The sequence below is a fragment of the Hyposmocoma kahamanoa genome, unplaced genomic scaffold, assembly GCF_003589595.1.
Source record: "Hyposmocoma kahamanoa isolate Upper Pololo Valley unplaced genomic scaffold, ASM358959v1 99636, whole genome shotgun sequence".
Lineage (NCBI taxonomy): Eukaryota > Metazoa > Arthropoda > Insecta > Lepidoptera > Cosmopterigidae > Hyposmocoma > Hyposmocoma kahamanoa.
In genome coordinates, this window is record NW_020655977.1 from 1 (window position 1) to 16545 (window position 16545).

At 37.1% G+C, this 16545-nt stretch overlaps 1 protein-coding gene across 2 annotated transcripts; it reads right to left on the bottom strand.

The window, feature by feature from the left end:
• Window positions 1-6444: 6444 nt before the first annotated feature.
• On the bottom strand, window positions 6445-16241 carry LOC113239138 (tetraspanin-1-like). 2 transcript variants are annotated; one of them, XR_003311166.1, is made up of 5 exons: window positions 16027-16241; window positions 14989-15150; window positions 7755-7991; window positions 6785-7093; window positions 6456-6574 (listed from the first exon to the last, which is right to left on the bottom strand). XR_003311166.1 is itself a non-coding variant. In XM_026476006.1 (4 exons), the coding sequence occupies exons 1-4, from the start codon at window positions 16204-16206 to the stop codon at window positions 6926-6928; spliced, it is 747 nt and encodes a 248-aa protein (XP_026331791.1). In that variant the 5' UTR covers window positions 16207-16241; the 3' UTR covers window positions 6445-6925. The 2 variants fall into 2 exon arrangements, 1 of the variants encoding a protein (XP_026331791.1); XM_026476006.1 differs by having other exon boundaries at window positions 6445-7093.
• Window positions 16242-16545: the final 304 nt, after the last annotated feature.

The window sequence follows — 16545 nt, forward strand, 5'->3', positions numbered from 1 at the left end:
CATCAATTTCTTCTCGGATCTCCGGGTCACTTCCATACTGCGAAACGGGGATGTCAATATAATTTATAAAGACTTTCATGTCCACCGTGAATGCTATATATACAATCACCAGTTTGGGGATCAGGAAAATCCCCAAGAGCAATGCATACTGAAAGGAAATCATATTGTTATGTCGTCTGGAAATGTTGATTTTTGTAATTATATCGTTCGAATTAAATTTTTTCCTGTACTAATACGGTTCATTTTGCTTAGTTCCAGTGGCAGGGACACTGGCATTATATCAGAATTTATTTCTTTACAAACGAACATAAAGCCACTTGAAAAATTTATATCGTATAGTATACGTGTTCTATTTCGTTCAGTTGATATATCATCCGTATATATGTAAAGTACCTATTGGAAACTGCGGTTTTCTTGTAAGATTTCGAGGTAAGTTTGTGTTTTTTTTCTATCGTGAAAACTTTTAGAAATCGTGTTTTCACACTGTATAGTAATCAGTGTATATTTTCAAATTTACTATACACCTCATGGAAGAATGGCATACCTAAGTGGAATTACGTCAAACATGTTTATTGCTCCATTAGATATAGAAAAACATAACCCACATTCTCTCCAATTGGAGATTAGAAACAGAAAAATATAACCCACATCCTCACCGAACTTCAAAAAGCTTTTGCACGCAGATTTCTAATCAGGTTTTTGAAATTCGAACTTGACGTTCGACTGTGGGTGCATCTCACTTTTTCTTTCGATGAAAATAAAAACCTAATGCATCGGGTATGTATACTCGATGACCTAATGACACGTTCAAATACGCGACTTGTCGTACATTATTTATGTAATAGAAATCCGCTGGTAGGTATAGTTTAGTGTTATAATTGTTGACATTAAATTGACAACGATAACTCGTTTTGTTTATTAAAACTGATTTGTTATAGTTCAACTGTTTTTCTTTCATCTACCATTTTCCTCGCTATCGTGAGGCGAAAAATTGTAGGTATGTTGCAACCGGCAAAGTTGTTTTGCGTCTCGTGCTTTGAAACCCTCGCTACACTCAGGATCCTATTTTCAGTCTTAAGATCCAGGTAGGTTTTAATAAAATAAAAAAAACTTTGAGATCAGTCGATCCGGTGGGGAGCTACTATGCCACAGACAGATAGATACGCAGAAAAAGTTTTAAAGTTATAACTCCCCTGTGTTTGGGTTGTGCAAAAAAAACCTATAAAGAAATATTTTAGGTGTATATTTATCTTTTACGACCATAGAGCTATTGAAAAAGAGAAATAAACACATAATTACAACATTTTTTTTAATGTTACAAGAGCCAAAAATCTGGATTTAAAATAACAGTGAATTTGAGGCAAACGAAAATTACTTGTCTTCGTCAATATTTTATTATTGCACTGGGTTTCCATTGTCAATGTGTCGAAAGTAAGGAAATACCAAATAAAAACTCACCCCGTTGACCATGCCACCACTTTTCTTCCAGATTCCACAAAATCCAAATAACGCCACCACGAGCATCGTCACGCCGGTAACAACAGTCATAAGCGATGGCACGGCGAATCGTCTACCCTTGTCGTTTTCATAGAAAAATGTCAAACTGTGGTAAAAGTTGTAGGTTGACATGCCAATAACGATCTTTAAGATGCTGAGGAACTAAAAAATCAAGAACGCAGTCAAACATAAATATTATGGTGTGCATCTGTTTTCGTCATTCTGGTTTGTTTATTATTTAATTATTCTTTGGTTGTACTTTAGTCTAATTTTATGCGTCTGTATTTATTTTATGTTTATCGAACTGCCTCCGTGGCCGAACGTCTACCATGCCGGACTGCCACGCAGAGGTTCCAGGTTCGATTCCCGGGCCGGGAGAAATAGTTGTATGGCCTACAATTATTTCTCTCGTGAGTTTGGGTGTAATTTGTGGTTGTCTATGTGTGGGTCCATGGCACCCGCGACACAGGGTTTCCCTAGTGCGGGGCTATGTTGAGTGTATGCGTCATTTATTTATTATCATTTATGCGTAATTGGCCACACGTTGCCAAAAACATCCCATCCAATATTGTGTGATCTTCTGTTTTCGTTTTTTCTTCAGAGAGCATTCCGTTGTACTTATATTTCGAGATTTCTATTCTCAGTATAACCAACGTAGGAAAGATAGGTAGGGGAAAGGTGTACTAGATGATCCTTGCAGGTAAGACAATCCCTTTCAATTGTAGCGAAAATAGTAACGTCATCTAGATATTTTCTTCAGTAAAATGTAGACATCAATGTCTATCATTCAATTCGTAATAGCGATGTGAGTGACGAGTTCATTTTTGTGGAAAAGAGCAAAAATTGTGTGAGTTTAGTCTAAGGTAAAGTTGATTAAAAGCTTAGGCAACTTTCATTCTAAGCAACCAATTGCTAAGATTTTTGTGATGGTGGCTTTGTATAATGCTCTATTTACTTTTTTAATGGTATGGTAACAGTAGACAGTGTACAGGTTATTTTGCCGAACAAGAAATAAAAATAAATAAATTGGGGCAAGATGATTATAGTTTTGGTGTACGAGATGATCCGTGGGGATCATTTTGTACTGTATATATTGTTAATGTACTATTTTTAATTTGTATGTTTTTCTGAGTAGAAATCTCTTAATTATATAGTTTGCAATACGAATATACGAAGAAACGAAATAGTAGAAGACTGGATTTCGTTTACATGATCGATCTCAATTAATAACAAATATAAATGCTTTTTCTTGTTTTAGACCAGGCCCCGTAATTATAAAAGAAAAACGAATCGTGGTGAGCGGTCGGAAGACTATGATCTAAAGAACTAGAGGCGTAAAAAGTAGGATGCCACATAGATTGGCAAGTAAATAGTTCGCAGTAGGTACGCGTTATGTCATTAAAAAGACGGGCTAAAGGTAATAATAAAGGGTCTGTTGGTTCAAAGAAATATTTAGGTGAAAAAAAAACTGTTTTCATCAGATGTGTTAAACAGGAAATCGAGCTTGTCAAGTACATTAAAGATATGGAGACGAGGATGTATGGGCTATTGAAACAGGATGTTTTGTCAATGTCAAAAACAATATCGCCCACCCTTAGGTACCTGTAAGATATTAATTAATTAGGATTATTTGTTCTCGAAGTTCCGTAACTATTGTTTCATATACCTAGATTACATAAGTGAAGACTTTGTTAAGTCTAAAAAGTTGTTGTTTTCATTTGTTTCTACCAAAATCTAAAAATTGTCCTAAATAGGGGCAAGATGATCCCCTGGATCGTCTTGCCCATACCCTGAGGATCATCTTGGACACCCCGGTGTCCAAGACGATCCTTTAGTAGGGTTTTAAAAATATTCAAATATAATAATGAAAGATCAAAAAATAAAACGTTTTTAGGAAGACAACAAGTAAATAGATACATTTTCTATAATTCAACGCTTTTACACCTGCTTTAAGCTAAATATCTTTTAAACTTCTAATAATCTGCACGAATGCTATGAAGAGTGTCCCCATAAGAATATATAGCTATTTTATTTATTTTAATAAATTGGTTATGTATATAATATTTTACGTTAGCAATTACTGTTGGTAACTAATTTTCAAACTGTTTGTATTTTTCGAACTAGTTCGATACAATGATTATATAAAAATCCAGAATCCAAGCTCTATTTTACGAGTTATAAATACGAAGAAATATATCCTTGTGGTACCTCATATATTTTTTTTAAATTTATAGTCAATAACTTTTTCCTAAATTTCTGTACATCACGACAACAAATTAATGAATTCCTTTTGTTTTTTGGTAGCTTAACAAAGGATGGTAATGACAGCCGACAGCCGACTAGCACAGCTCTATGTGCTAATAGTTAAAATTAAATGCATTCATAAAAACCATTGAGTTACAAATAAATGGACGACGGGTCTAATACAAAAACCACGGAAAAATGTCCCAAGTCAACCTATTTAAACGTAGTGACATGTAAAGGAATATGAAAAAGCTAAAACGTTGAATTTAAATTGTAATGTCATCGCAATACTGTCTAATTTTCCTTGCTTCGCTGTCAGTCGAACAAACGAAGACTAAAGCGTGAATGACGCTCTGTATACGATTTTAACGCCCTATAAGTTCGGACACTTTTTAGCGCGGACTTCCATATAATTGTAAGTCAATGATAAAAGCTTACATTTTATTATTGGCAAATTATAAACAACCATAATGTATATCTGTGTGTCTATTTGTATGTAAAAATATATACAAACATAATTAGGATAATTGTATTAATGATCACAAATAACCTTATCGAAAAACAAATTACTCGTGTTAATATTTTGGTTTCGCATACAAACTGTTAGAAGAACCATGCCCGAACGAACTTATTTTTATATGTAAACTATGACCAACTCTCTTCAATTTATAAAAACAATATATAATTAACATGTTGATAGAATGAATAACGTCAGGTTTTCAGTTGTGTTACTGCTATTACTTCATCATGTCGTACCACTTTTTTGTTATTTTTTTTTTATATTAAGGTACGGGACGAACAAGTGCACGACTTGTGCCTGATGGTACGCTACACGCCTGTCCATAACAATTGCAGTGCCACTCAGAGATTTAAATCGCAAAGGTCTGAGGGGCACTGCCACTGCGTCAGACACCCTGAAACATAAGTTGATAAGTCCCATGTGCCTGTAATTACACCTGGTGCCAATATGTCGTAAGTTACCAAAACCCAGATGCGTTAGGTATGACAAGGAGGCAGATGTGCTATCAATTTGTAACCATTTGCCATGACATTGATTGGATACGTTATCACTAGCGCATTGCGTAAGTATACTTTTTCTAACAAATATTATTTAAATTATACGTTTGGAAAAAGTGCATTTTTGACGTGACAGTTTGAAAGAAAATATTTTACTTTTTATTTCAATCAGTGTCTCATTTTATAATTCCTAGGCTAAATGTCTTCTAATTCAAATCTATTAACAGTTTTATTTTACGAAAAAACATTTACTTACAATAAACATCCCTGTTACGGCTAACAATAGAACCCTTAGGGATTTCATACAAGTCTCTGGTTTTGCCTTATTGGATTCCACCTGTGTGGGCTCGGGTTCATCTGGTTTGATAATTGCGCTCATTTTCAACTTTGTTGTTTATTATCACAAACACAAGTATTCAATTTACAAATTTAGTTATCAGTTGATAAGTCTGATAAACTTTTGTTCCCGATAGACGTCTAATTCCTATTGAATGTCATAAGATACTAAAGCCGCGTGGGTAAACCCGCTAAAACCCCTATTCGCTTATGATCTTACTGTGTTTCAACTTCTGACGCTAATTGATTTTAGGTATTCTATGTGCTCCGTGTATATTTGCGTGTGGAATACGTTTTTACAGCCTTATGTAACCCCAAGCGACACAACCTCCATATCTGACAGCTAAAGCGAACAGGGGGGAACCGTGGCGGCTCTGTCTGGTACGGGCGGACCGCGTGCGAATTTAGATAATTTCCTTTGTTTTATTAAAATAAATACACATTTTGAAAATATACGGAGTACCAATACGTTACCACTGCGCGCGTGCATAGTCAAGTAACGGCTTTACTTGTTGTTTGTTTAAAAGTTAGAGTTTAATTTTTCTTACTTTTATTACTTATATATAATAATAATATAACCGCTACATAACTATAACGTAGCGTCGATTTCTGCCTTAAATTGGCCGCCTCTTTATTTTCACGATTACAAAAGAATTTTCGTAAATGTAGTAGCTACTTGATACTAGAGGCGCCAAAGTCGCGCCACTGCAGCGTTTTTGCAAAGGTCTAATTTGAAAGTCTTCATTGTAAGCATTATGGGAAATTAAACATTTTTTTCGAATCTAAATCAGTTATATTTGTTTCTTTTTTTCAAACCAACTAACGTTTCAGGCCCTTTACAGGCCCCATTATCACGCCTGACTGAGATAGTAGAGCCGTCAACCAATTATATCTATTATTATGCTAACCACTCTATTCTGAATTATAGTTACAAAAGTTAATAATTGAAATACCTTATTTTTAATTTACCAAAGAATATTCTCATTGGAAAGTTCTTAAGTAACAATTATAGGCGATTTGGATTCGAAAAAATAGTTTCATTTCCAATGTGTAACAATGTGTAAGTAGATATGTAGAACTTTGTTATCTTCGAAAGCATTATTTTTAGTTTAATAAAAAGTAAGACTACGTTTCTGTACATACATACAATTAAAATACATAATTATTCATGCATTTATCCTTAAATAAATTCACGTAGTCTTATATCTATATATATAGTATATCTGTCATATCAGCTATTTTTATTAATTATATTGATAATTCGTTTGAATTCTAGAAAACTCTATGTAGGTATTAAGCATTAAAATAAAAGAGAAATAAAGCAGTAGAAAAATATTTGTTCTTTATTTGGCGGAAGGTTACATAAAGTAGCTTATAGATAGATGTAAAGGCTGACAAGTAACTTTTTTACCATGACCTATACGCAAAGTATGTATTTGACATGAATTCTGATGAAGAAATTTTTTTTTTTTAAATGAAACTATTTTTCCAATTTATACGACGTATATTTGTTTTTCAAACGAACCCAAAAGAGCAAAAAGGTGTGTTTAAAAAACAAATATACGCGATTGATCCGGAAAAATAGTTTCATTTCCAATTCGGTATTTCTTTTTAGATTCCACAACATAGCCAGGACTAAAACGAGTGTCAAAATTCAACTTTCCAGGCACGAGTAGTGAATCTTTAAAACCTATTTTGTTCATATTACTTAGTTATTTAGTTTAATTTTATTCTACTGCGCCAATCTTGTAATTTCTTTCTGTTGTAAAGAAATAAATGCCTGTTTTATTTTATTTTATTAAGTCCTTCAATAAAATGTTGATAATAAAATTTAAGCGACACTCGAGTCAGGTTGGTCGATGTACACAGCTTCTTTTTTCCTTTCTTCCTGCCGCGCCAGAATCATCTGCTCCTTTATCTTCCATTCCATGAGTGCCCTTTCGCTTTTCACCTTACGGATACAATGAGCTAGGAGCAGTGAGAAGATTAGGCTTAGGAACTGGAAAATTAAAATATCATTAAAGTTTTTTGGACAAATATGTCGTGTCTGGTTGTAAACACACCTGTCCATAACAGTTGCAGTGCCACTAAATCACAATTGAAACTTAAGTTGACAAGTCCCATGTGTTCGCAATTTCACCAGCACCCCTAAGATCTTAAGTCACACTGAAAGAGCAGAGGCTTGCAGCCGTCGGAGAAGCTAGCACGATGCCTCTTTGAACTAGTCGCTATATCTCACGCGGCCTCGCTGTTGCTCGCGGTGCCGAACTATACATTTTATCACTTCAAAACAATTTCTTCTTTAGAAGATAAGATTCAGAATGCTAAAGTATTACTACTTTGCACCTAAAGTGTTCCTACGGCGGCCGCTCTTTCAGTGTGACTTGACCCTAACCCTTCAAAACAACGGGGAGGGTTGTGATCCTTTTTCGACGGGTAGGTTTCGTCACGACGTTTTCCTTCACCGAATAGCTCATGGTGAATTTCAAATTAAATTTCGCACATAAATTCCGAGAAACTCAGAGGTGCGAGCTCGCTAATACGAACACACGACCGTCTGCTTGAGTAAGTGAATAATAATTGATTTCAATTCTGTGTTTTAAATAAAAGCAGTGTTAACATTAATTGTAATAAGTGAAGAAAATTTCTAAAAAACATACCAGAATGAACATTACAGACACTCCCAGTACACCGATTACGGCAGAATTTTGTACGAAAGCTCTAGCCAGTGATTCGGCACAACCAGTGGTCCTTATCCTGAGACATGTTGGGCCGTCAGGTACCGAACAGCAGGTCATTGGGAGCTCGATCAAGTCATGGCCATAGTGGAAAGTATCGTTGTCTGGGAATTTTACACCATAGTAATCCGTAAAGTTCTTACTGCCACAGCAGTTGAGCTGAAAGTTCATCATAATGCCATTTTTATGGAATTTGCACTCTATTATTAGGGGAAAGGTGTACGAGATGATCCTTGCAGGTAAGATGATCCTTTTCAATTGTAGCGAAACCATAAACGTCACCTAGATATTTTCTTCGGTGAAATGTAGACCTCAATGTCCTCCCCTGCCCTCTCGTCAGTCAATTCGTAATGGCAATGTGAGTCACGAGTTCATTATTGTGGGAAAAAAAATTGTGTGAGTTTGATCTAAGGTAAAGTTGATTAAAAGTTCACATTCAGTCATCGGCATTCTAACTGAGCGGACGTATCGCTGTTTTGGTAGTTTTGAGTTTTTGATTTTTGTTTCGTCATTGTCGTTGATTGTGGATTTCTGCCTCCGTAATCGGTGGCTCCTGCTCTTGCTTGGGCTGTTTGCTATTGAGTGCCGCGGCCATATTTGTTTTGATCGGACTTCTCGCTCAAGATAATCCTCGAAACTCGGTGCCTCCTGTATCATCTTGCTGGATTCTCCATAAGCGACTGCGGCCATCTTGATAAAGATCGGACCTCTCTATCATCGCTGTACGGGGGGGGAGGCGCGCGGAAGGAAATTGTGAGTTTTTTGGCCTGTATTAATTGCGTCGTTCAACTTACCAGTGAAAGAGGAGACCGAAAAACAAATTTGAGAAATACTTTCCGGGTGGGTGAGATTCGATCCGGCGTCACCTGCGCCAAAGGCAGAGCATGTAACCGCGGAGCTGTCAGGCGATTGTAGCTGCGCTGCGAAATAACGAAGCGCATTCCTAATTAGCAGACGTAGCACGTCTACGTGTATACAGGCTACAGCTACGACACCATCAAGAGCTACGCCCACATTTGATGCATATGAATTAATGACTTTTGCTCTCACGTGAAGTAATAACGAAAATGTCTGCTGCTAAAATATCATGGGGCTGTTGTAGTGAGTTAACAGACGAGGAAGACTATCTACTGTGCGTGGGTTGCAAGTTGGCATTTCACTTTAGCTGTGTAAAGATTAATCCTGTTAATAGGAAAACAAATTGGAAGTGTTTGCAATGTTCCGGTCGCAAATACAGAAAGGATGACACACCTGTAAGAAATACTAGTGAACTGAATCTATCGTCTCCTACTGAATTTATTACTAAACGATCTGCCAAGAGATCAGCTTTCAACTCCCCACCTACCCCAGACCTCGCCTCATCCCTAACAAGGGATGATGTATGTGATGTGGTCAATGGAGTGTTTGAAACGAAAATGAAGGACCTGGTCTCCCAATTGAGTACTTCAGTAACCAACACGTTTAGGGATGAGTTAAAGTATATAAAAAATGAGATTTCGGAGATCAAAGAATCAATGCAGTTCATAAATAACCGATATGAAGAGTTTATGGTTGAACATAAGTCTGCAGTTGAGGAAATGAATAGTCTGCGTGCAAGTAATACTAATATGGGTATCCAAATTACCAATTTAAACAACCGAATTGCACAATTGGAACAGCAGGCGAGGGCTAATAACGTTGAGATCCAATGTGTCCCTGAAACTAAAGACGAGAATCCTGAAGGAACTGTAATGAATTTAGTAAAATTCTTAAAATGCAATATTACCCAAGAAAACATAATTAAATGCACCCGTATTGCGAAGTTAGATCGCTCTAGTCCGCGCCCACGTTCTATAGTGGTTCAATTGAGCTCTCCAAAACTTCGGGACGTTTTACTAGCTGCATCTGTAAAGTATAACAAAAATAATCCCAGCGATAGGCTCAATTCTACGCATATCGGATTCTCGAAGAATAAAACACCGGTGTTTGTATGTGAGCACCTTTCGCCAGCAAATAAGGCTCTTCACGCAGCAGTCAGGAAGCGTGCTAAGGAGCAGAGCTTCAAGTACGTTTGGATTCGTAACGGTAGAGTGTTCGTGCGCAAAGACGATGATGCCGACTATAAACTTATAGCTGATATGAACTCCTTAGATAAAATCAAATAGTAGTTCAAATTACGTACCTACCTGTATACAGTTTTACAGATCCTTTGCATGTTTTTTTTCCTTTTTAAAATTCATAATGTTCAAAATATATTATCAAAATGTTAGAGGATTGCGCACTAAAACAAACAACTTTTATACAAATGTTCAGTGTAGTGCTTTTGATATAATGGTTTTAACTGAAACCTGGCTCAATGTTGGTGTACTAGACGAGGAATTGTTCGATACTAGATACGCTGTTTACAGGAGAGATAGAGGGGTTTCTGCTTACTCAAACAAAAAAGATGGTGGGGGCGTGCTTATTGCTGTCCTTAAAAAACACAATTCTTCTAGAGTTGCATTCTGGGAAAGCAATTGTGAGGATCTGTGGGTTACGATTGATATAAACATTTCTGACGCTATTAAACAAATTGCACTATGCGCAGTATATTTGCCACCTCCTGTAAACAGAGTTATATTAGATAATTTTCTTGAGAATTGTTATCGCGTTATTAATCGGCGTAATGTTGAATCACTGTATTGTTTGCTCGGTGACTTTAATCTTGGTTGCCTGAATTGGAGCCTGGTCGGTGACTCCGCATATGTTGTACCTCGGAATGCTCAACCATTGGTAGAATTTTGTTCTGAGTGCGGTCTGGAACAGTGTAACTTTGTGGTAAATGAGAGCAACAAAATATTAGACTTGGTACTTACCAATGCAACCAGTTGTCGCGTTGTTGGCAGCCCTGCTTGCCTAAGCAAATTAGACCCTTACCATCCACCGATTGAAATAGACCTAACACCACACGCTGGCTGTGAGACGTTGAAAGACAATCCTACTCAACTTCGATATAACTATTATAAAGCAGACTATAACTCTATCAAAACAGATCTAAGTAATATTGACTGGAGCAAAAAGTTCAGTGACAGTAATTGTGTTGATGTGATGGTAGATATCTTCTACTCTGAGTTAAACTTAATTATTAAAAAATTCGTACCCTTGCACGCACCTAAGAATCGCAAGTACCCGCCGTGGTTTTCACATAATTTGATCAAGCGTCTAAAGGAAAGGAATAGATTACGACTAAAATTTCGAAAATACAATAATCCTTTGGACGAACTCAGCCTAAAGTTGCTAAGTAAAAGATGCGAGAAATTGGCTCTATCGTGTTACAACTCTTATACTAATAAAATTGAATGTAATATTAAAGAAAATCCCAAATCGTTCTGGACGCATATAAAAAATAAGAGGAATGGAAAGAGTTCTTACCCAACGTCAATGTTGGATGAAGATTCAAACAAAAATGTCTCGAACGGAGAGGAAATTTGTAACTTGTTCGCATCCTTTTTCGCATCAGTGCACTCGGTGAATTTACCAAATGTTGACAATACACTTGAATCGACTGCATGGACCCAGATTGTTTTTAATAACGATTCACTCGCTGTGTTAGAAGTAGAAAGAACTTCACTTCTAAAATATTTAAACTCCTTAGACTCCAGTAAAGGAGCGGGGCCTGACGACATACCCCCTTTTTTCATAAAAAAAATGTGCTTCTCTTTTAGTAATTCCACTATTGATTATTTACAACAAATCCCTAAAATCCGGTATCTTTCCAACACAGTGGAAAGTTGCTAGGGTTGTTCCCATTTTCAAAGGTAACAATGACAAAATGGTTAGTGATTATAGACCGATTTCTATTCTGAGTACGTTTGCAAAAATCTTCGAAGCTTTGGTCGTGCCCATTCTTCAAAATTTCTTGAAAAAACATTCTACCGATCATCAACATGGCTTCTTGCGGTCAAGATCAACCACAACTAATCTGGTGACATTTGTAGAGAAACTGTTAGCGTCCGTAGATGTGGGTAAACAAGTTGACGTAATCTACACGGATTTCAGTAAGGCTTTCGATAGAGTTCCACAGAAATTACTGATTGACAAACTGTCCGCGTGTGGTGTCACTGGACCCATGCTTAGATGGTGCTGGTCATACTTATGTGATCGTTCTTTCTGTGTGGTGTTGAATGGGTTCAAGTCTAACTATTTCAAAATTACGTCCGGAGTACCTCAGGGTTCGCATTTAGGTCCAATATTTTTTAACATATTTATTAACGACATTCCTGCGATATTAAGTAACTCAACACCCTATTTATTCGCTGATGACCTCAAGATTCTTAAAGAAATCAATGGTACTGCCGATTCGGAGGCCCTTCAGATGGATATTGATAAAATTCATTGCTGGTGTAGAGCAAATGGCATGGAACTTAATGCAAGTAAGTGTTTCCAAATAACCTATACACGTAACCTCAACCAAGTAGACTACCAATACCACGTGGATAGTACTTGTTTGCAAAGAGTGGGCACAATCAAGGACTTGGGTATTATATTAGACTCCAAACTTACTTTTGTACCTCAAATTGATAAGGCTATACTTAGGGCAACTAAAACTCTTGGTTTTGTACTCCGCAACAGCAGAAATTTCAAGAATCCTATTACAAAAATAATATTATATAATAGTTTTGTTCGTAGCACCTTGGAGTATGGATCTATAGTGTGGCGTCCGCATTATGCAACCCACACACTTAGGCTAGAGAGGGTACAGAAACGCTTCATTAATAATTTGACTTTCAAGGCCGGTGCTTCTAAAAGATTACGCTCTTATAAAATGAGATTAAAAAAATTTAAAATGATTTCACTCGAAAAGCGCAGGGATCTATTGGACCTAGCCTTCCTTCACAAAATATTCAACCACAGGATTGACTGCCCACAACTCACAACAATGTTTAAATTTAGCGTTCCTCATCGATACCCTCGTAAAAAGATCACTGCTCTTTTGTCACCACCACACAGGAGAACTAAATTGGGTTTCAATTCACCGGTCTGTCGTCTGTCCAGACTGCACAACGAATATAGTGCAAAAGTCGATATTTTCTCGGACTCGATGGCCGTCCTTCGTAAGGCAATCCTAGGCACGTAAATGTACTGTATTTTTAAAACTAATTGTTAAAACAAATTTCACTACACATTAACTTCTTAATTTTCATTTTAACTTTATATGTAGTATATTCTTTTCACCTGGTATTGATATAATGTAATATTAAGACTATCCTGCTCAATTTAATGCAAGCTGTGTTTCATCTTTAATTAGTTGTGCATCTAGTTTAAATACTCTTACCAATGTAAAATGTAAATGTATCGATGTAACAATTGTTGATGAACCTAAATAAATAAATAAATAAATAAATAAAAGCTTAAAAAGATTAAAAGCTTAGGCAACTTCCATTCTAAGCAAACAATTGCTAAGATTTTTGTGTTGGTGGTTTTGTATAATACTCTATTTACTTTTTTAATGCCGTGGTAACAGTAAACAGCATATAGGTTATTTTGCTGAACAAAAAATAAAAATAAGTAAATTGGGGCAAGATGATTATGGTTTTGGTGTACGAGATGATCCATGTGGATAATCTTGTACTGTATATATTATTAACGGACTATTTTTAATTTGTATGTTTTTCTGAGTACTGAAACCAATAATTAAAAAGCTTGCAATACGAATAAAATAGTAGAAGACTGGATTTCATTTACATGATCGATCTCGATTAATAACAAATATAAATGCTTTTTCTTGTTTTAAACCACGCAGCGTAATTGTAAAAGAAAAACCATTCGTGGTGGGTGGTCGGAGGACGCCACATAGATCGGCAAGTAAATAGTTCGCAGTAGGTACGCGTTATGTCATTAAAAAGACGGGCTAAAGGTAAAAATAAAGGGTCTGTCGGTTCAATGAAATATTTAGGTGAAAAAAAAACTGTTTTCATCAGATGTGTTAAACAGGAAATCGAGTTCGTCAAGTACATTAAAGATATGGAGACAAGGATGGATATCAACTTGCCATAAAAAACAATATCGCTCACCCTTAGGTACGTGTAAGATATAAATTAATTAGGAATATTTGTTCTCGAAGTTCCGTAACTGTTGTTTCATATACCTAGATTACATAAGTGAGGACTTTGTTAAGTCTAAAAGTTGTTGTTTTCATTTGTTTCTACCAAAACCTAGAAATTTTCCTAATAGACGCAAGGTGATCCCCTGGATCGTCTTGCCCATACCCCAAGGATCATCTTGGACACCCCGGTACAGGGTACAGGGGGCATCCGGGCCGAACCCTCCGCCAGTGATACGTCTTAACGGGTGTCTATGGCGGACCCGGTCTCGCTGGGGTTTGTGGTTAGCTGCAGGGAGGAACACGTTCGTTTGCCCCGGTAGTATGTGGCCGGGGCGTTAGTCCCGTGCGCAGCTAGTGCGTCTTAGTAGCAGTCTAGACGAGGGCCTAATGGCGAGGACACGCGCGGGGCACGTGAGTTGCCCTTTAAGTCGTTAGCTATGCCCGGACATTGTCGCAGCATGCAGCTACCGGCATCTCCGACACTAGCCCGTAGAGCTAGTAGAGGATATCTGTACATCCTCCGGTCCCTCCAACCGCGTAGGAATTTGGGAACTGGAGAGACGCCGTTTATCGACATTGGGAAGGGAGCGTGCCTTACAGATCCGCCACCAAAGAAGAGATTCTTTGGTCGGCTTAGAGTCGACGACTCAGCGGTGGCAACCGTAAGTTGCGCAGAGCACGACAGGAAGTGAATGTGCCGGCAGCTTCGTTACCTATCTGGAAAATAGGGAGGGTGTTGTACGTGCACGCTGGGCGGCTCACCTAAGGCCTTATAGAGAACCGGATGAAGTCCGTGCAAACGAGCTGATCTGGGGTTAGGACCTGATTTAGATGGTCCCTGTGCGGGCATGCTCGCGCAAGTCATAGTGCCCTTCTCGTATACCCTATGGGTCGGTAGGGGGGTCACTATAATCAAAACGAATGTAGAAAGATATGGAGGCTGTATCGACCGTTACTTTTTTAAACTCTATATAAGTAAATTACTTGAGGCTTCGAAAATAGAAATTTGACAGTTTGTTTATTTGTAGCTGTTGTCCACCGTACTCACAGGGTAGTTGAATTTAGAAATTTTAGTTCATAATTGTTACGTACCCCAACTTGCAAAGCATCAATGTCGTCTCGGAGCTCCGTGTCATTTCCATACATATAAATGGGAATGTAAATATAGTTCATAAGGGTTTCGACACTCGCCGTGAATGCTAGGATGACAATCACCAGTTTGATGATCAGCAAAACGGTCACCAGTAACGCGTACTGAAATAATTTAATGATGTATTTCACCTCACAATGGATATGTTTATTACAAGTGACAACTAAATTACCTATAATTAGAGTTAATGAAAACTATAAGTCGAAATGTTTTTTAAAGATATTAATTTATATACAGGATGGTTTGTAAAATACTAACAACCTCGCATGACTATATTTCCAACCACTTTTGTTTCAGGACTTTCAATAATTCATCGGATTTTCCTTTCGTACAAAAATAAAAATATTGGAATAGACCGCTCTAAACGGTGATAAGTCTGTGTGGTAAGAAAAGTAAGCACCAACCACCATTTTGTTATGAATCATAACACGCGAGAGGCGTTGCTAAACAACTTACTCCCAAAGAAAGATCTAAAAAGTGTCAGATAGCACAATAAAAACTTAAAAGTTTATTTTGGGTAAGTTTATTATGTTTTGCAAAAAGTTATGCAACGAAAGTTGTTGGTTATATTGCCACCTTAACTATTTCTACCGCCAAGCAGTAATGTCAGCATTATTGCGTTCCGGTTTTGAAGGGTTTAAGGGTGCTGGTAAAATTACAGGCACATGAGACTTTTCAACTTAAGTCTCAGGGTGACGGGTGCAGTGGCAGCGCCCCTCAGACCTTTGCGATTTAAAGCTCTGAGTGGCCCTGCAACATTATGGACAGGGGTGTCGCTTACCAACAGGCGCACTACTTGCTCGTCCCGTCACTTCATATCATAAAAAAGTCCTGCGAGGTTGTTAGATTTTACAAATAACCCTGTATAATGTTCGTTAATAGTTACCCAATAAATCATTTTGTATATTAACCTTTATATCGAAAGTTAATGCAAATATCTATACCTAGTCGAAATCAAATAATAGAACATAAAGACCTACCATATTGACCATGCAAGTGCTCTTCCTCAAAGCTCCATAAAAGCCGAATGACGTCACCACGATCATCATAATGCCGATAATGACTGTCAGAATCGATGGCGTGACGAATCCACTGCCACTTACGTGGAAAGATGAAAAGATGTGGTAATAGGAGTAGACAGACATGCCAAGTACGATCATTAAGCAAGAGCAACCAATGAGCTAAAAAATCAGGAACATAGTTATAAACATTATTGCTGAACATTTGTTTCTGTCAATTTGGTTTGTATTAATCACGTATTGCCAACATACACAACAAAAAAAATCACACAAATATTGCGAAACTTTCTCGTGATCTAGATACCTCTTTCGTCCTTTCTTCAGAAAACGTACCTGAGTTCAAATCTTGGTACAACTGATTTAGAAAACAAAATGGTAGAAACAACAGACGTTTTAATACTAATGAATGCTGTGTAGGAAATATCTTCATACCTAGGAAATGAAACTATTTTTCCGGATTTAAATCGCGTATATTTGTTT

Bases quoted from the DNA above. Each gene is read 5' to 3' on its own strand.
- LOC113239138 (XM_026476006.1), bottom strand. From the start codon at position 16,206: ATGATCGTACTTGGCATGTCTGTCTACTCCTATTACCACATCTTTTCA. The intron at 15,151-16,026 runs GTAGGTCTTTAT...AAATTATTTCAG, and splicing joins GCACTTGCATGGTCAATATG to TACGCGTTACTGGTGACCGT. The intron at 7,094-7,754 runs GTATGTTTTTTA...TTAATTTTCCAG, and splicing joins TGTCTGTAATGTTCATTCTG to TTCCTAAGCCTAATCTTCTC.